We start from the raw sequence: 20,479 nt of genomic DNA on the forward strand, positions 1-20,479 counted from the left end.
CTTGCCAGCTGAGAAGCCTTGGGCATGTTATTTAACTTCTCTTATCCTGAGTATCCTCATTTGTTAAATGGAGATAATAATACGTAACACATAAAGTTATTTTGAGGGCAAAGAGCTAGAAAATAGAATTCAACAAACATGAGTCTAGCTGTATGTAGGGGAGTGGAGGAGATTGTCAAAGGAAAGGGTATACGGTAGGAAGAAGTGTAAGAACAGAACCATGAAGAACACTAACATTTAGCTGGGGTGCTGGGCTAAATAGTATCCCCCCAAATTCTTGTCAACTGGAAACCTTATTTGGAATTTGGGTCTTTGCAAATATAACCAAGTTAAATTCGGTTAGGATTAAGGTCCTAATCCAATGACTGGTATTCCTGTAAGAGGGAAATTTGAATACAGAGAGATGCACAGAATGAAAATGATATGAAAACATGGGAAAGAGACTGTTAACATCCAGATACAGAAATGTGGGGAAGAGGCCAGATGACCACAGAGACAGAGATTGCTGTGATACATCTATGAACCAAGGAACACCAAGGACTGTGGGCAACCACCAGAAGCTAGTAAGAGGCAAGGAAGGATCCTCTCCAAGAGCTTCCAAAGACAGCATGACCTTCCCAACATCTTAACCTAGGACTTCCTTAATCTAGGACTTCCAGAGTCCAGAACTGTGAGAATAAATTTCTCCTGTTTTAAGCCACCCAGTTTATAGTAGTCTGTTATGGCATCCCTAGGCAACTAGGACAGTTGGTGAACAGTCATGGAAAACATAGGATGGGTGATAAGACTTCCTAGTTTCAAAATTGTTTCATAATATAATCTCAGTTGATCCTCACAAATACCTTGTGAAGTAGCAGTGAAGTTCACAGAAAAGAAAATGGATAAGCAGAAGTACTAGAAACTTGACAGAAGGTGGCAGAAGAAACAGAATTGGAACCTGAGGGAAGGGTCTGATTCATTCTAACCCTGTTAAGCAAAATGCTTCATCCTTTTTCACTCTTTTTGAAGCTTCGTTCCTTATCACAATTCCAACTTCATCCTCTTATTTCAGGCAATTTGCTTTCAGGAAGATCACTGATCAGTAAATTCTACAGTGATTACATTGTCTAACCTCTTGCATTGTACAGCCTTAACTCTTACTATGGAAAGACTTTATCCACACAAGTAATGAACACATAGTGCGGATGAACAGATCATTCCTCTTCCTATAGTTTTACAGACAAGGCAGCAACTAACCCCACTAACTCCCATTTCCATGGGCAACTTCAGCAGAAGTAAAGCAGTGAAATGATAAACTTGTAAACAGTCCATGTTACATAATTCCGATTGTATGCCCATACTGGCACAGAAAGATTTACTTTTCTCGGATTACACAGGTCCTCAGTTTTAGAGTCAACAGCAACCCCTGGTTCCATGTACCCTGCTTAAAACACCCTCTCTGTTCCTCCATAGATAGAAAAGATTCGTAATAGATACCACTTTCACTGCTTTCTTTTGGATTAAAATTAAAACTTTCAGCGCAATGGCCGCCAAAAAAAAGTTACTCAATCTCTCCGAGCTTCAGTTTGCACAGGTAAGAAACTAACACTTATTATCAGTATTTCCTGTGAAGCATAAACGATAGGCAAACCACCTGGCACAAAAAATTTCGCTCCGAAACTACACACACCAGTCTCCAGAGTTTTCTCTGCGAAGCCTCCGCCCCCCGAGCTATGTGGGGGCGTGGCCAAGGGAAGGACCCGGTTAGCTCCGCCCCACTCGCGGCGCCCGGCGCGCCCGATCGCTTCCGTCCTTTATTTCTCCGCACCCTAATCAACGGCCGCCTGTGTCTCTTCTTCATTAGTACGGGAGACGGAAACTCCTGCGAGGATTTGCCTCCAACGTGGAGAGAGGCAGAGCCTGGGACAGCCCGGGCCCGGCACGCCCGGGCCACTCGAGGTCCTCGCCGTCGCCACGCCCGCGCGCTGTCCTCCCGTCCCCGCCCCTCCAAGAGCAGAAACTTGTGGGGGCCGCGTCCGAGCGCCAGTTTTTACGGTGGTCTTCACTACCATGCCGCTGTATGAAGGCCTAGGGAGCGGCGGGGAGAAAACGGCAGTCGTGATAGACCTGGGAGAGGCTTTTACCAAGTGAGTGGCGACGGCGATGACTGCGGTCGTCTTGAGGGGAGGGTGGGTGGTCGAGGCCCGGGCCCGGGTTCTCTTCCCAGGCTCGCGGGGCAGGTTGTCACATCTCCAGTTTTTCCTCCAGCACCCCCGCAAATTACGGCCTTTATTTGAAAAGTGGGCTATACGAATCCCGGGGATACGGCTCTGGTTCGTGGAGAGGCCCAAGAGGCTTCAGGAGAATGGTTTTCTCCGTCGCCCCAGATCGAACGGACCCTTTGCTGTCATCCATGCAGGGGATGACAGCGATGGCTTAGACCCCTTTCCTGGGCTTGTTTGCTTAGGAAGGTAGCAACCGAACTGTAACGTAAACATTTATTAAATGGGACGTCTGTTGGTACTATAAATTCAGATGTAAGGCCGTTGCTCCCCAAGAGTAGGAAGTCCATTTAGACGGAACACATGAACAAAGAGGTGCAGCCCTGTAGGTAAGACTCGAGATCCTTTGTTGCCCCCGGCCCCGAATTCTTAGATTAGGAAATTTGACATGTTTTAAAAGGCAACTTGTAAACACTAGAGTAGCGTTTTCCAATCTTTTCGATGGCATAGAACCCTTTGACGACCGAAAGAAAGCCACAGATACACAAACCATAAAATAATTTGCACACAGTTTCAGAGGTTGGTGGACGATCACAGTGGTCCTTGGACTAAAGGGTTGTGAACCCTTGTACTGGACTTAACAGCAAAATAATTGCTAGAATTGCCTCTTACATAGATATTTGAAATAGAAACATCTGAAAAAAATTATAGGTATCTAAATATTACCTAGTATGTAGTAGGTATTTGATAATTATTTGTTGAATAAGTTGTCAAAACTGCCATATTTAAGTATTGGGCCTCAGGTGTTCCAGAATTGAACTGGTCATAGTCTCGTTGGTCCTTAACATTCTCTGACTGTTCTGTGTAAGATCCTCCCTTATTTATGTTTTCTTATTTTAGATGTTTATTTTAATAGCATAATAAATACTTTGAGACTGGCACCTAAAGATAAATACTCCAGTTATGAAGAAATGAGAAGCAGAAAGTTACCGTACAGGAAAATGATTACTGACAAGTCAAGAGGAGGGTGAGAATATGAATTTATGAAGTAAAAGAAAGGAATTGACGTCAACCATTGGGTTGCGTCTAGGAAATTTGAGGAGCATTGGTGCAAGTAAACACTGAGATGTGACTAGAGCTATTTGGACATAGGAGAGCAGTACTGGAAACTAGGCAGGACAAGAAGAGATCATGTGAAGGCCAAACTTACATGGTGATCATTTTTAGCAGCATTTTTAGGAGTATTGTTTTACTAATATGAAACATATGTGCAAATACCTAAATACTCAGGTGAATCATTTCTTTAAATATAAAATATGCAGTTTTTAAAATAACAATGAAGACTATAATAATATGGGCAGAAGCTTATTGTATGAAGTTCATGATGTATGGACAGTGCAATTATGTCAGATATACATAGTGTAAAAAAATAGACCAAAAGGAAACCCATAAACATGGAAATTAATATTAGAGTGATGGAATTATGAGTTACTCATGAATTATATAAATGAAGTCATATAATATAGTCAAATAATCCAGGGTTGTAGAGATGTGTTGCCCAAAACTCAGGTATAATTTAAAACTGGGGGACTCCTGGGTGGCTCAGTTGGGAAAGTGTCTGCCTTTGGTTCAGGTCGGGATTGAGTCTTGCATCGGGCTCCTTGCTCAATAGGTAGCCAGCCTACTTCGCCCTCTGCTTGCTCTTCCCTCTATTTTTGTGCACACGCTCTCTCTCTTTCTCTGACAAATTAATAAGTAAAATCTTAAAAAAAAAAAAAAGGCTGAAAAAAAAGTACATGCTGATCTGGTTTAATATACTGGTTTATTTCAGTATCACTAATTTGAAACAATTCTTTTAGCTGTAATACACAATTATGAATATAGATGGCTTTAATTTTTTTCTGTTTCTTTGTCCCTTTGAATACATCAGAGATGTTGTTTTTGTGACCACGGCTTTGAAACAAATGCAGAAAAACTTGTATCTATGACAAATACATAGGAAGAATGTTATAATAACTTGAATGTTTCAATTTTCTATTTATTTGCAGGTGTGGTTTTGCTGGAGAAACTGGTCCAAGATGCATAATTCCTAGTGTAATTAAAAAAGCCGGCCTACCTAAGGTATTTAAAGGTTAAATAACAATTTAGCAAAAAAAAATGCTATACTATAAAATATTTTTTAATGTGACTTCAAGTAAGGTTGATTAAAACAGCTAATGTGACAGATCAGGAATTGTAGAATAGTAGAAAGAATAATTTTGCATGCCATAAAATTCACGTGTTAAAATGAAATACAGATGCTTCTGCCATAACTTAATATTTGTAGTCCTAAAAAACCTCCCTTCAGTCACAAATAGAAGTAGGCTTATGGTGGGGCAAACCATATAAAACCCGTGTAATTTTGTAATTATAGCACTAACAAAAGCAATAACTGATCCTTCAGGAAAAAAATGGAATAGCTTTGGTTTGCAACTGAGAGTGGCTGGAGGCTCTCTCAGTGATAATAAAAATAAAATGGAATAATAGATTGAAAATGTTGGTCTGTGGGTGCAGTGCAGATGGAGGTGAGTTCTGAGCCAGTGGGGCTGTTGTTAAGGTGGAACCAAGAGGAAATGCAGCCCAGTCATGAAAGGGTCTGCTTTGGGAAGGGAGCCCCTGCTACAGAAGGCCATTCAAGCGTTTGAAGATTTTACTTAATTATTTGAGAGAGAGAGAGAGAGAGAGAGCGTGCGTGCTTATGCACCCGCAGGGGGAGAAGCAGAGGGAAGGGAAGGAGAAGCAGCCTCCCCATTGAGCAGGGAGCCCTGTGTGGGGGACCCTGGGATCATGACTTGAGCCAAAGGCAGACACTTAGTGGACTGAGCCACTGAGGTGCCCCTCATTTAAGTTTTTGAAAAATAGATCGGAAAGGATGCCTACCTGTGTGGCCACTGAGTTGATGACTTTATTTTTCTTGATGAAAGGTATAACTCTGCTATCATTTCAGCTCCTCTTGTCTCAGATGAACTAATACAGATTGCACATTATGTAGATATTATCCCCTTATTTGCAATGGAAATGTGATATTTGATTTTATAAAAGTGCATATTGTAGCAGAATAGATTAGTATACATCAGTTCATATTTGGCATTGGGATGCATCTTTAAGAGCAAATGATATATGTTGATTGACAAATCTTTTTAATTATGCTTGATAAGGGAATCATTTAATGATTTCAAAATTTTCCAGGAGCACCTGGCTGGCACAGTTGGAAGAACATGCAACTCTTGATCTCAGGGTCATGAGTTTAAGCCCCACATTGGGTTTAGAGATAATTTAAATAAAAATTTTTTAAAAATTAAAATAGGGTGGGACACCTGGGTAGCTCCATCAGTTGAGTGGCTGACTCTTGATCTCAGTTCAGGTCTTGATTTTAGAGTCATGAGTTCAAGTCCCATGTTGGACTCCATGCTGGGCAGGGGGCCCACTTGAAGGAAGGAAGGAACGAACGAATGAATAAATGAAATAGAAAGACACAATTTTTTTTTTCTGCAAATCCTTAGATAAGCTAGAAATACAGTAGATACTTGTGGTGTGGTATTCAAAAATGTGATGGACCTTCCTGTCTATTCACTTTTCATGTTCTTTAATCGAGGTTAATGTGATACTTGATAAATTCCTAACTGGACTTAGAACTTTAACATTCTCATTGCCACTTTTCTTAGTGCTTTCAGCTTTTATATTCATCTTGAAGAGAAAAATGTATGTGAAGATTAATCTCTACAATCCGCCATATATGGTTTGGAACCTTCTTTAAAATCTGAAATTGTCTTAGCTAATGATCTTTCCATTAGAAGAGTAAGAAAGAGAGGTCTGCAAGTGATGCATTAGAGTACTTACCGTGTTCTGAGCATCATATGTAAAGTTATTGTTCTGTATTGGTGTTGACTTAGCATTCATGGTTGCGTAGTGTTTGTTTATACTGATTTTTACCACATGTTTATGAGCATGTACTTGGTGCCTGGAACTATCAGCTGAAGGAAGATATATCATAAGCAAACCAGAAACACTTCTTGCACCTTAAGAGTATGTAGTCTAATGGGAAGGTAGACATTTTACAAGTAATTAAGTAAGGTAATCTTATAAAAAGGAAAGTGTCATTGCTTTGGGAGTGACTTACAGGGACTAGACCAAGTCTGGAGTGTTTGAGGAAGCTTTTGATACTTTTTATTTTTATTTTTTTTAAGATTTTATTTATTTATTTGACAGAGAGAGATCACAAGCAGGCAGAGAGGCAGGCAGAGAGAGAGGAGGAAGCAGGCTCTCTGCCGAGCAGAGAGCCCGATGCGGGGCTCGATCCCAGGACCCTGAGATCATGACCTGAGCCGAAGGCAGAGGCTTAACCCACTGAGCCACCCAGGCGCCCCTTTCTTTTGATACTTTTTAATCTGTGATTTTGATCAGTCCTGCCAAAATGGTAAGTCCAGATGGAAGAAAAATGCAAATGAGCATAGTTCTCTACTTGTGGACCCATATTTTTATGTCTGCAAACCAAAAAGTTCTGTCATCTTAGCCAATTCTTAAAGGTTCCTAATTTAAGTGATTAATTTATATTTAATGTTTGCATTTATTCTCAATAAAAATTACTTTTTATTTATTACCAGAAAATGCAGTAGTATAGTAAATAAGCATATTTTATTTCATTATACATTAATAAATAATTTTAATTTTTTATAGCCTATCAAAGTTGTTCAGTATAATATCAATACAGAGGAATTGTATTCCTACCTAAAAGAATTCATCCACATACTGTATTTCAGGTAAGATGCAGTTGTGTTTGTTTTTTTTCTCCCAGCTTTTGTGATTACGTTTTCCTAATGCCAGTCATAGCAATATTTGGTTGTGTTATATCAGATTCAAAAAAAAGTTGACTTCCACTGCATTTTCACTTGCTTATTTTCAGCCTTTTCCAAAATGTATTTGAAGACTAGATAATTGGCAAGCATGGGGAAATACTGAAAACAAATGAAATATTCATTAATAACGGCAGTAGATAATTAAATTATTATATATCCATATAGTGAAACATTTTACAGCCATTAAAAAAGTTCTATATCATGTAGTAATGCAAAAGGTGTCTTATTGTATTGATAATCGAAAAAAGCAAGTTTCAGAACATCTATGGAATAAACACTTCTGTTAAAATACATTCATACACATGGACAGTAATGACATTATGCAAACTGCTATAAGTGATAGTTTCTGGGTAGTAGAAGTGTAAGGTATTTGTACTTTCCAAGTTAGAAACTTCTGTTACATTTGGAGTTTTTTGAGAATATATTACTTTTGTAGCCTAAAGAAAAAATGTTTTTAATGGCTCAAGTGTGCATTCATACTAGGCTATAGCTTTTGTTTCCTGAGATAAATGAAGTAATAGATGTAAAGATCCTGACACAGTACGTGGCACGTAATAAGAGTTCAGGAATGTTACTTTACCCAGGTAATAAAATGAAGATGTCTTTTTGTCATAAAACATCTTGAGCTAATATAGTTTCTCTATTCTTAACAGAATTGCATTATGTGCCAAAATAAATACCAACTTTTATTTACTTTCATAAATAAAAACTATCACTTTCCAGGCATCTGTTGGTGAATCCTAGAGACCGCCGAGTTGTGGTTATCGAGTCGGTACTATGTCCTTCCCACTTCAGAGAGACACTCACTCGGGTTCTTTTCAAATATTTTGAGGTACCCATTTTTTATGTTGTTGTTTTTTTATTAGTACTAAAGTTTAAACTAAAATGTCCTCATTTGGGCCCCTGGGTGGCTCAGTTGGTTAAGTGTCTCCCTTTGGCTTAGGTCATGATCCCCAGGGTCCTGGGATCCAGTCCTGCATTGGACTCCCTGCTCAGCGGAGAGTCTGCTTCTCTGTCTGTGTCTGTGTCCCTCCCCCCTGCTCATGCTCGCTCACTCTCTCTCCCTGCCCCCACTCTCCGTCAAATAAATAAATATTTTTGAGAAAGGTTAATTTATTTTAATTTCCTTCATTATATATATTACACAGTTCATTTGAGAAACCAGATGAGAGTAAACTCAAGCCATTTTATTTTATTATTATTAATTTTTTAAAAAAGATTTTATTTTTATTTATTTGACAGACAGAGATCACAAGCAGGCAGAGAGGCAGGCAGAGAGAGAGAGGAGGAAGCAGGCTCCCCGCTGAGCAGAGAGCCTGCTGCGGGGCTTGATCCCAGGATGCTGGGATCATGACCTGAACCAAAGGCAGAGGCTTTAACCCACTGAGCTACCCAGGCGCCCATATTTTATTATTTTTTAAAGATTTTCTTTATTTATTTGACAGAGATCTCAAGTAGTGGAGAGGAAGGCAGAAAGAAAGAGAGGAGGAAGCAGACTCCCCACTGAGCAGAGAGCCCAATCCGGGGCTTGATCCCAGGACCCTGGGACCATGACCTTAGTCGAAGGCAGAGGCTTTAACCCATTGAGCCACCCAGGCGCCCCAAACTGAAGCCATTTTATTTTATTTTATTTTATTTATTTATTTTTTAAAGATTTTGTTTATTTATTTGACAGACAGAGATCACAAGTAGGCAGAGAGGCAGGCAGAGAGAGAGAGAGGAGGAAGTAGGCCCCCTGCTGAGCAGAGAGCCTGATGCGGGGCTCAATCCCAGGACCCTGGGATCATGACCTGAGGGGCAGGCAGAGGCTTTAACCCACTGAGCCACCCAGGTGCCCCTGAAGCCATTTTAAATAAACCATTTGTTCTGTTTTTTGTTTCATGTGTAATCAGCATTTCATCCAATATGTAGATAACTGAAGATTTCTTACTGATATTTCTGTTATTTATTTTAACATAGGTTTTTTATGTTTGAGGACTTTTTTAGAATTAAAAGGTATATTCTTTGCTATGGAATTTATGATGTGTTTTTTTTTTCCCCCGGGACTTTCTAGTTTCCATTGTTTAGTTATACTGACTCTTCTAAATTCTTTAGTTCCTTCATTTTAGGCTTTTTTTTTTTTAATTTATTTTACTTTATTTATTTTTAAAGATTTTATTTATTTATTTGAAAGAGAGAGAGAGGGCACTGAGTGTGAGCATGGGGAGGGACAGAGGGACAAGCCAGCTCTCACAGAGTGTAGGGCTTGATCCCACGACCCTGAGATCATAACCTGAGCTAAAAGTCAGACAGTTAACCAACTGAGCCACCCAGGTGCCCCCTCCATGCTTTTTTCAGTGTCTTTGCATAGAACTGTCCCCTCCCCTGCCCTCTGACACAACCTTTAGTTAAGGGAAATAGGGACATTTTATTTTAGCATTTGGTTATGAGGATTTTCATATTTTGATTGAATATTTATCTGATATTTGAGGTATCACCAGATGTGGCAAATTCTTGCTGAAAAATGTCACACAGAGTTAAGGCTTCTTATAGCTCTTCAATTTAATTTTAACTGCTATATTATGTTTTAAAAATAGAGATCATAGTATAAATTTTGCAAATAAAGACAATCAAGAATCTTTTAATTTTCATTTTTTAAAAGAATTTATTTATTTATTCGACAGACAGACAGAGATCACAAGTAGTCAGAGAGGCAGGCAGAGGCAGCAGGCTCCCTGCTGAGCAGAGAGCCTGGGGTTCCATCTCAGGACCCTGGGATCATGACCTGAGTTGAAGGCAGAGGCTTTAACCCACTGAGCCACCCAGGTGCCCCTTAATTTTCATTTTGATGGCAAAGACATGTCTTTATTTTTTTTTAGCATCTTCGAATTCATATTTCTGTACCTCTTCTTTTATCCCTTTAATTTTTCCCTCCAAAAGAGAGAGAATAGGGGCATCTGGGTGGCTCAGTAGGATAAGCCATCTGTCTCCAGCTCAGGTCGTGATCCCAGGGTCCTGGGATTGAGCCCTACATCAGGCTCTCTACTTGGCCGGAGGGGAGCCTGCTTCTCCATCTCCCTCTCCCTGCTGCTCCTCCTGCTTGTGCTCTCTCTCTCTTTTAAATAAATAAATAAAATCTTAAAAAACAGAGAACAAAAATTAATAAAAATGTTTTATAGTTGTCATTTTGGAACAAAACAACTTAAGGGAATTTAAAGAGTGTTTTTATTGTATATTTCCATGATTGTGTAAATTCAGATAAATCAACAAACTCATTCTTAGCACCATAAAATGGTTGAAAAGGTATCATAAATACAATGTTACTGTGAATTTTTTTCAAGTGTATTTGAAATATAAGGTAAACATCTTCAACTACTCAGACTTGTGGTTTTGTTGTTGTTGTTGTTATTTGTTGTCTAGGTTCCTTCTGTCCTGCTTGCTCCAAGCCATCTAATGGCTCTTTTGACGCTTGGGATAAACTCTGCCATGGTCCTGGATTGCGGATATAGGGAGAGCCTGGTGTTACCTGTATCTTTTTTTTGTTAAGCAACTAATTTTTCAGTTTTTACTCTGCTTTAACATAATTAGGCTTATTATAAGCAGTTTTCATGGAATGTAACTATTTGTGATTACCGTGTACAAATATGAATTTGCATGTGGAAAAAATTCACAGAATTCTGAGACTTAAATTTTATAGAAATTACCATTATGTCTTTTTTTAAAAAAATAAGTTCTTTTTTTTTTTTAAGATTTTATTTATTTATTTGAGAGAGTGAGAGAGAGCATGAGAGAGGAGAAGGTCAGAGGGAGAAGCAGACTCCCCGTGGAGCATCGAGCCCGATGCCGGACTTGATCCTGGAACTCCGGGATCATGGCCTGAGCTGAAGGCAGTCGCTCAACCAACTGAGCCACCCAGGTGCCCAAGAATTAGCATTATGTCTTGATCCTAGTACATACTCCAGGGGTCACACCTCATGAATATTATGTTCAATTTTTAAGAGGAACATTAGCTAATTAGGATGTGTCATGGTATTTCTTTTTTTTTTTTTCTTTAAGATTTTATTTATTTATTTGACAGAAATCACAAGTAGACAGAGAGGCAGGCAGAGAGAGACAGAGGAGAAGCAGGCTCCCCGCTGAGCAGAGAGCCCGATGTGGGGCTCCATCCCAGGACCCTGGGATCATGACCTGAGCTGAAGGCAGAGGCTTTAACCCACTGAGCCAACCAGGTGCCCCTGTCATAGTATTTCTAAGAAAAGATCAAACAGAGTAATTGGAGAAACTGAAATGAGAAAGTTAAGAAAAATTAAAACATGAAACCTGCCTTCAAATAGCTGAAGGGCTTGCTGTGGAAAAGTGAGTACATTTTTTTCTTCTCTCTATTTGCAGAAGCTAACATGGAGCCCATAGGGCATAGGGTTTATGATGTTGGTTTTGGAATCAAATACACATGTAAGTGGTAAATCTTGGCTATGCTTCTTACTAGTTGTATAATATTAGTCAAGTAATCTCTCTGGGCCTCAGTTCTCTTATCTGTGGAATGGGAATTAAAATAATTCCACCTCATGGAGGGTGTCTTTTGTGACTTGAGTGAGACGATATATGTAAAGTATTTAGCATATGACCTGGCATGTGATAACTTGCTCATTAGTGCTCTAGTTTTTATATCATTCACCACCGGGAAGAACTTCCTACTAATTCAAGCTATCCCAAGATGGAATTAGTGACTATACAGTGGTGCATTCCTTGTCATTAGAAGCATGTAAGCCAAAATGTTAACAGTGACATTGCTCCATTGAAAAGGACATTGCGGGGTGCCTGGGTGTCTCAGTGGGTTAAAGCCTCTGCCTTCGGCTCAGGTCATGATTCCAGGGTCCTAGGATGGAGCCCCACATCGGGATCTCTGCTCAGTGGGGAGCCTGCTTCCTCCTCTCTCTCTCTCTCTGCCTGCCTCTCTGCCTACTTGTGATCTCTGTCTGTCAAATAAAAAAAAAATTAAAAAAAAACTTTAAAAGAAAAGGACATTGAAGTGCATAAATGTACTCTTGGGCAGTTTTGAGATCTACATATTTATTTCTTAGAAGAAGTACTTGGGGGAGTGAAGTCAAAAATCAGTAGCTCCAGGGGCGCCTGGGTGGCTCAGTGGGTTAAAGCCTTTGCCTTCGGCTCGGGTCATGATCCCAGGGTTCTGGGATCGAGCCCCGCGTCAGGCTCTCTGCTCGGCGGGGAGCCTGCTTCCCTTCCTCTCTCTCTGCCTGCCTCTCTGCCTACTTGTGATCTCTGTCTGTCAAATAAATAAATAAAATCTTTAAAAAAAAAAATCAGTAGCTCCTAAAGAACTAATATAGGTAAAGAACTAATATAGGTAAATAGTTTTTTAAAGTTTTTTTTTTTTTAAAGACTTTGTTTATTTATTTGACAGAAATCAGAAGTAGGCAGAGAGGCAGGCAGAGAGAAAGGGGGAAGCAGGCTTCCGTTAAGCGGAGAGCCCAATGTGGGGCTCGATCCCAAGACCCTGAGATCATGACCCGAGCCGAAGACAGAGGCTTAAACCACTGAGCCACCCAGGTGCCCCGGTAAATAGTTTTTTTTTAAAGATAGAGTATTTTGCGTTAGAATTTCCTCACAGCCGTCAACTGAGCATCCGACTCTTGGTTTCAGCTCAGGTTGTCATCTCAGGGTTGTGAGATCCAGCTCCACCTTGGGCTCTGTGTTCAGAGGACGCCTAAGACTCTCTCTCCCTCTGCCCCTCCACACTTCAAATAAATAAATAAATCTTTTAAAAAAAAAATCTCATAACAATCCTGCAACATAGGTGTTATTTTCCTTGTTATATAAATGAGAAGATCGAAAGTTGGGGTAAATGGTGACCCAGGGTCATATAGCCAAGCATATAGCCAAGATGTATAACCCGTGTTTTCTTCCCAAAGCCAATGTTCTTACCAATATACTCTTTTATAAATATTGTACTAATAGACATCAGCAAGAACAATATGGAAAATAAGGTAGCAAATCCACAGTATAGTATTGTCCACTAGCCTCTCAGCTCTGTTTAATAGGAATACAAGAAGAGACATGTAATTTAAAATTTTTCTAAGAGCTATGTTCTTAAAAGTGCAAGTGAAAGATGAAGTTATTGTATTGTACTTAACCCAGTATATTCAAAATATTATCATTTCAACATAGAAACTATATAAAAATTATAGTAAGATTTTTTATGGGTTTTTATATGTGTGTATTAAGTCTTCTAAATTTGGTATCAAGCTTGTTTTTACAGCACATCTCAATTCAGACTGGCGACATTTCACATTTCAAGTGCTCAGTAGCCACATATGGCCAGTAGTTACTTTATTAGACACCCTCGTTCTAACTAATGAATTGTGTGTGTGTGTGTGTGTATGTGTGTGTGTGTGTTTAACCTTCTTTGAAGAAGAATATGAAAAAAGACCGATTTTTCTGTAACTCTTTTAAAAATATGAAGAATTTGTTATCAAAGCTGACTTAATACTACAGAAGGTGAGGAAAGTATCAAGGAAGCCATGTTTTATCTCCTAGAATAGTTATATCCTTGACTACCCTACAGATATATGAAGGAATCCCAGTACTAAATTGTTGGGGAGCACTCCCCCTAGGAGGAAAAGCTCTTCACAAGTAAGTATCTTGGGATTTAGCACATTTGCTCTACCTGTACCACAAAAACAAGTTAATTTTTTTACAGTGATCAATAGAACGTAATCTGAACATTTAATGTTATTTAATCCATTCTCTATTAGCCTTGGATGTATTCATCTTTTAAGGATAAAACCACTTTTTTTAAAGCATTATAATGTATTACGTTGTAAAAGTATTAAATAAGAGAAGGATATCAAGGGCAATATTTTAATTCCAGTAATTTTTTTTTTTAATTTCAGGGAGTTAGAAACTCAACTACTGGAGCAATGTACTGTTGACACAGGTGCTGCTAAAGAACAGAGCCTTCCCTCTGTGATGGGTAAAACTATTTTAAACTATTTAAAAGTGGTTTACATTCCCTTGTCATTCTTCAGTGCATTTGTTTTTTACCCCGTTATATAGTTACTCTCTTTTCCCTCACGTCACTGATGTCATTGCTCCAATTGTAACGTCATTATTGACCTCTGAATTACCAAATCCAGTCGTTTAATTTTGGTCATCCTTTCTAGAACTTTTGACATTGCAGATTATCTCATACTTTTGATACAATCTCTTCTTGACTTTCAGGACTCTCTTCCTTTTGTGATGTTCTTGTTTTCTCTTCTGATAATCCCCTAGGCATCTGTTTTTTATGTTTTCTTCCCACTGGCTTTTTAAAAGTGTTCTCATCTATTTTTATAACTTTCAGCTACATCAATATGCAGTTGATTTGCAAATGTATCATTGGGCCTGACCCTTCTAATCTTGATATTCGTATTTCCAACTGATTATTAGATGTAAACTAGGCATGTTTAGGTATCTCACACTTAAGACCTTCAAAAAGTGAATACATTATCTCTTTCTCCAAATACATTTCAACAAATTGTTCTCAGATAAAGATGATATCTCCCATTTTAGAAAACGAGTTAAAAATCCTCAGTTCTCCCTCAAAAATCTCTTAAATTTCATCTCTTTTTCTCTGTTATCTGTACTACTGAACATCTGAAAACAAAGACATAAACTAGACCCTTGTTATTTCTTGCTTGGATTATTGTAGGAGACTCTGGACTGATTCATTCTATTTCATACTGTTGCCAGAAATAACTTACACCATACAAGTCTGATTACACCACTCTTTAGCTTAAGGATTTTTGCTGGCTCTGCAGCTTAAAATCCAAATATTTGTTTGATATATATGTTTCTTCCCAATCTTTTTTTTTCTACCTCTTAGCCCTAAACTACTCATCTTAACCCTGTGTACCTTATTTTAGCTACAATAAATTTGATATTGTCTTCTAGGCTCTACTAGTCCTCCCACAACCCTGAGCCTTTATTTATTCTATTTCTTTACCTGGGATGTTGGGTTTTTGACCCCTCTATGTGACTCAGCTGGAATGTCATTTTATTACAAAGCCTTCCTCATTTCATCTGAGGAGAATAAATTTCTCCCCTCTCTGTTAAGTCTTCCATAGTATTTATTATAGCACGTATGTCATATCCTCGTTTGCCTGTTAACTCACCTGTTTCCCTTCATAGACTTTTGAGGATCCCTGTCTTACTTGATTTTCAATCAGTAGCACTTAGTGTACTACCTGGGCACTGAATAAATGTTGGAAAGAGAATGGCAGGTTTTTAGGACATTAATCCTTGCGTGTATTGTTTTCATGTTTTTCTTTTGGTAGTTAAGGTAATAACATTCTCTATTCTGTAGACTAGATTGTAATTTTTCTTTTCCAGATAAACTTTGTTACTCTTTTATTTATTTTTTAGATTTTATTTACTTATTTGACAGACAGATATCACAAGTAGGCAGAGAGAGGGGGGTAGCAGGCTCCCTGCTGAGCAGAGAGCCCAATGACCCTCCATCCCAAGACCCTGGGATCGTGACCTGAGCCAAAGGCAGAGTCTTTAACCCACTGAGCCACCCAGGCATCCCTAACTTTGTTACTCTTTTAGTATGTCATGAAAACAGTTAATTTATAAAAAAGTATCCCAAGACAATGGGTTTGTATAGCATCCCAAGATATTTTTAAGAAAGGTCTTCTTTAAAACTGATTTTACCATTTCCTTTTAATTATGAAAACACCCTTTTTTTAACCAACCACTGTGGATTCTGACTGTAATCTTTCCCTCACATAATCTCCCAAATCTGGGGCCCCTGGGTGGCTCAGTGGGTTAAAGCCTCTGCCTTCGGCTCAGGTCATGATCCCAGGGTCCTGGGATCAAGCCCTGCTTTGGGCTCTCTGCTCAGCAGGGAGCTTGCTTCCCTCTCTCTCTCTCTCTGCCTGCCTCTCTGCCTATTTGTGATCTCTGTCTGTCAAATAAATAAATAAAATCTTTAAAAAAAAAAAAAATCTCCCAAATCTGAGTCTGTGATAGCCTTATAGTCCTACTAATTGTGGAATTAAATCATATCATTATTTGCTGAATGACATGCTTAGGAGGATCAGAAACTCAAATACATTTAAAACATCTTTTCTCGGGGCACCTGGATGGCTCAGTGGGTTAAGCCTCTGCCTTCGGCTCAGGTCATGATCTCGGGGTCCTGGAATCAAGCCCGTTGGGCTCTCTGATTCACAGGGAGCCTGCTTCCCTCGCTCTCTGCCTGCTGCTCTGCCTGCTTGTGCGCTCACTCTCTCTCTCTCTCTCTCTCTCTGTCAAATAAAAAATCTTTAAAAAATAAAATAAAACAAAATATCTCTTCTCAAGGTCCTTAACAAGGATTATGGGGTCATCTGGGTGGCTCAGTCAATTAAACAGCTGCCTTTGGCTTAGGTTGTGATCCCAGGATCCTGGGATTGAGCCTTGCATTGGGCTTCCTGTTCGGCAGAGAGCCTGCTTCTCCCTCTCTCTCTGCCTGCTACTCTGCTTACTTGTGCTATCTCTCTGTCAAATAAATTAACTAATCTTAAAAAAAAAAGATTATGTGCAAATTTTATATCTACTTGGATATGCTTAAATGAACTTTGAATGAGCTTTTTTTCATTTAATATTTGGAATCATTTCAAATCAATGTCCTTAGGTTAGCCTTTATAAGTTACTTAAAGGCTAACCTAAGGACATTGATTTGAAAAGTGTACAGTTTAAAAATAAATTATATATAAAAATATTATCCTTCTTCTCCTAAATTGATTGAAATTTAGATAGATTTTTCAGAGCCAGAGATAATACCTCCTTTCTATTCCTTATTTGAGAAGTTTAAATAATTATTATTCACTAAGATTAAGGAACCTCTTCCCAAAGCAGCATCTACCCCCCAGCTAAAATATTTATTTTCAAGCCACTTTACATGTTGCCTAGAGAAAACTTTCATATTATCAGATTTTTTCATATTATCAGATTTCTTTGTTACATGTTGGAATTCATCTGAATATTCCTAAAGAATATATAGCAGTTACAAAATGTTACAGTTTTTAGCACTTATTCTTAAATTATAGGTTTCATATAATCTAGTTACATTTCTGTCTTTGTAGCCAAATTAAAAATTTTTTTGAAATCTCTATCCTTTTCTGAGGTGAATTTAAACACATAAGGACTGTTTCCTTACACCACACACAAAAATAGACTCAAAATGGATTAAGAAGTCTTCAAACTTTTTGATCACACCCTAGCCCCATCAGTAAGAACTTTGAATCATGTACCTTCAGTGCATATGTATGTTTATTTATAAATTATATGCATACTATTATTACTATATTACGAAACACACAAAAGTAAGAATTTGTAAAGGATGAGATAATGGTAAATAATAATTCTGAAGTTGTACTTACTAATGCTAAAAGTGTTTTGCTCCTCAGAAAAGCAATGTGATTAAATAGGGGTGCTTGGGTGGCTCAGGTCATGATCTCAGGGTCCTGGGATCAAGCCCCACATCGGACTCTCTGCTCAGCGGGGAGCCTGCTTCCCCCACTCTCTCTCTGCCTGCCTCTCTGCCTACTTGTGATCTCTCTCTTTCTGTCAAATAAATAAAATCTTTAAAAAAAAAAAGCAATGTGATTAAATATTATTTATTATTTTTTAAAGGTTATGACTTAACATTTTGAAGGTGTGGCTTTTAAGTTTAATGTATATTAATACTTTGTTTCAGTGGCTGTCATAACGAAAAGATACAGCTAACAAGATGTAGGTTCAGATGGAAAAAGTGCATGAGTACGCTTACGAAATCAGGATTCCATTTTCAACTATAAATTTCTTTCTTTCTTTCTTTCTTTCTTTCTTTCTTTCTTTCTTTCTTTTTCTTTTTTTAAAGTGAAGAGCATTTTTTTTTTAAATTTTATTTACTTATTTGACAGACAAGTATGCAGAGAGGCAGGCAGAGACAGAGAGAGGAGGAAGCAGGCTCCCCGCTGAGCAGAGACCCCCGATGTGGGGCTTGATCCCAGGACCCTGGGACTACGACCTGAGCCGAAGGCAGAGGTTTTAACGCACTGAGCCACCCAGGCGCCCCTCAACTATAAATTTCTTGATGTAAATAACTTGTAATTATAAATCAATATCTTTACATATTTAACAATGAGTTAAAAAGAGTTTAGAAGGTCTTAAATTTAATTTAGAAAATGTTTCTTAGTCTGACTTGGATAATTAGATTTTTAGCAACAGAATTACATAACAATGATAATATATCCAAATGTCCACCTTTGAAAGGTTCCCAGTACTGTATAGATTTCTTTGAATAGGTACATTCTCCTTTTTTTATTTTTATTTTTCTCTGGATTTTTATTTAAATTCTAGTTAATTAACATATAGTATAATACTGGTTTCAGGAGTAGAATTTAGTGATCCATCAGTAGAATTTAGTGATGCATCACTTACGTACAACACCCAGGGCTCATCATAACAAACCCCCTTCTTAATACCCATCAACCATACCCGCCCACCTCCCCTCTGTCAATCCTGAGTTTGTTCTGTATCGTTAAGAGTCTCTTATGGTTTGCGTCCTCTCTCTCTCTTTTTTTTTTCCTTCCCACATGTTCATCTGTTTTGTTTCCTAAATTCTACATATAAGTAAAATCTTTCTTTTTTTTAAAGATTTTATTTATTTATTTGACAGACAGAGATCACAAGTAGGCAGAGAAGCAGGCAGAGAGAGAGGAGGAAGCAGGCTCCCTGCTGAGCAGAGAGCCCGATGCGGGGCTCGATCCCAGCACCCTGGGATCATGACCTGAGCCGAAGGCAGAGGCTTTAACCCACTGAGCCACCCAGGCACCCCTATAAGTAAAATCTTATGGTATTTGTTTTTCTCTGACTTATTTCACTTAACATATACACTCTAGATCCATCCATGTCATTGCAAATGGCAAGAGTTCATCTCTTCTTCTTCTTCTTTTTTTTTTTTTTTAAAGATCTTAATTATTTAACAGAGAGATCACAAGTAAGCAGAGAGGCAGGCAGAGCGGGGTTGGGGGGAGAGCAGGCTCCCCGCTGAGCAGAGAACGAGAACCCGATGCAGGGCTTGATCCCAGGACCCTGAGATCATGACCTGAGCCGAAGGCAGAGGCTCAACCTCCTGAGCCACCCAGATGCCCCAAGAGTTCATTTCTTCTTGATGGCTGAGTAATATTCCTCTTTCTCTCTGTGTGTGTGTGTGTGTGTGTGTGTGTGTGTGTGTGTGTATTGACTTTGAATGATGAAGTTTCTTCCCTAGAAACAAAGTTAATTTTCTGCTTAGTTTTTAAAAAGTTAAAGTTATAGTACTTACATTTTTTAAAAATTTTGCAGAAATGGAAAGTAGTAATGTGAGTTCAATTTAACAGATTGTTTCTGCTTATTATTAAACTTCTATAGTTCTAAATATATAAAATTTCTGTTTCAGGTTCAATTCCAGAAGGTGTCTTAGAGGACATTAAAGGTAAACTAAATTCCCATTTTTGTCCTGTTTGTCCTTAAGTATTAGTTTAGAGGGCATGTGTCTCTAAATATTTACAGAGGTACAATATATGTTAAATACATAATGTAATACCTAAAAATATTTAATATATATGGTAGGCTGTGGAATAATGTAAATAAAATTTTCATTTTTCTTTAGATTTATGGAAGCTTTTGGCATTATTTATGATGTCTTATTGAAGAAACCTCTCAATTATAGAATATATAGGATTACTAGGGAATTAACAATTTGCACAGTATGAAGTAACAGACAAATTGCTTAAAAAAGACACTGGTCTTATGTCGTATAGAAGTTTGTTTTTTTTTTTTTTAACTCTAGTTTCTGAATACGTATTTGTAAGGTCATTTTACTGACTTCAGAAGTTCTAATTTGGAGCCAACTAACTGAGCCACTCAGGCACCCCAGTTTTCCAGTATTTTGATTCACTTAAAGGAGAAGCAATAAAAATATAATTTAAGGGGCGCCTGAGTGGCTCAGTCATTAAGCATCTGCCTCTGGCTCAAGTTATGATCCCAGGGTCCTGGGATCAATGCCCACATCAGGCTTCCTGCTCAGCAAGGAGCCTGCTTTTCCCTCTCCCTCTGCTACTCCCCCTGCTTGTGTGCGCGCGTGCTCTCTCTCTCTCTCTCCCCCTCTCTCTGTCAAATAAATAAAAAGAAAAAAAATAATATTCTTCAGTGCTGAGAATGTTGACATAAAATTAATAAGAGAGAATCAGATAATAATGGATTTTAGAATTAAATGACACCTGGAGGTAATCTGGTACAGTTGGGGCCCTGAAATATTATGTGATTTGTTCAGTGTCACACCATAGTTAGGGTTAGAGCTATGGCTGAAAAATGGATCTTGTTCTTCATTTTATTGTT

The 20,479-nt window shown here is 38.4% G+C and overlaps 1 protein-coding gene across 1 annotated transcript in view; it reads left to right on the top strand.

The window, feature by feature from the left end:
* The first annotated feature begins 1,956 nt into the window (after positions 1-1,956).
* Positions 1,957-20,479, top strand: part of LOC111160254 (actin related protein 10 homolog) — a 35,570-nt gene continuing 17,047 nt past the window's right edge. Inside the window, exons 1-8 of the mRNA XM_022523185.1 lie at positions 1,957-2,126; positions 4,250-4,322; positions 6,918-7,000; positions 7,820-7,928; positions 10,496-10,603; positions 13,659-13,726; positions 13,987-14,066; positions 19,539-19,574. Coding sequence (XP_022378893.1) covers positions 2,050-2,126; positions 4,250-4,322; positions 6,918-7,000; positions 7,820-7,928; positions 10,496-10,603; positions 13,659-13,726; positions 13,987-14,066; positions 19,539-19,574 — 634 coding nt within the window. The 5' untranslated portion in view covers positions 1,957-2,049. The remainder of the gene's footprint in view (positions 2,127-4,249; positions 4,323-6,917; positions 7,001-7,819; positions 7,929-10,495; positions 10,604-13,658; positions 13,727-13,986; positions 14,067-19,538; positions 19,575-20,479) is intronic.

Source organism: Enhydra lutris, unplaced genomic scaffold (genome assembly GCF_002288905.1).
Source record: "Enhydra lutris kenyoni isolate GAN:26980312 unplaced genomic scaffold, ASM228890v2 scaffoldscaffold4, whole genome shotgun sequence".
NCBI classification, from domain to species: domain Eukaryota; kingdom Metazoa; phylum Chordata; class Mammalia; order Carnivora; family Mustelidae; genus Enhydra; species Enhydra lutris.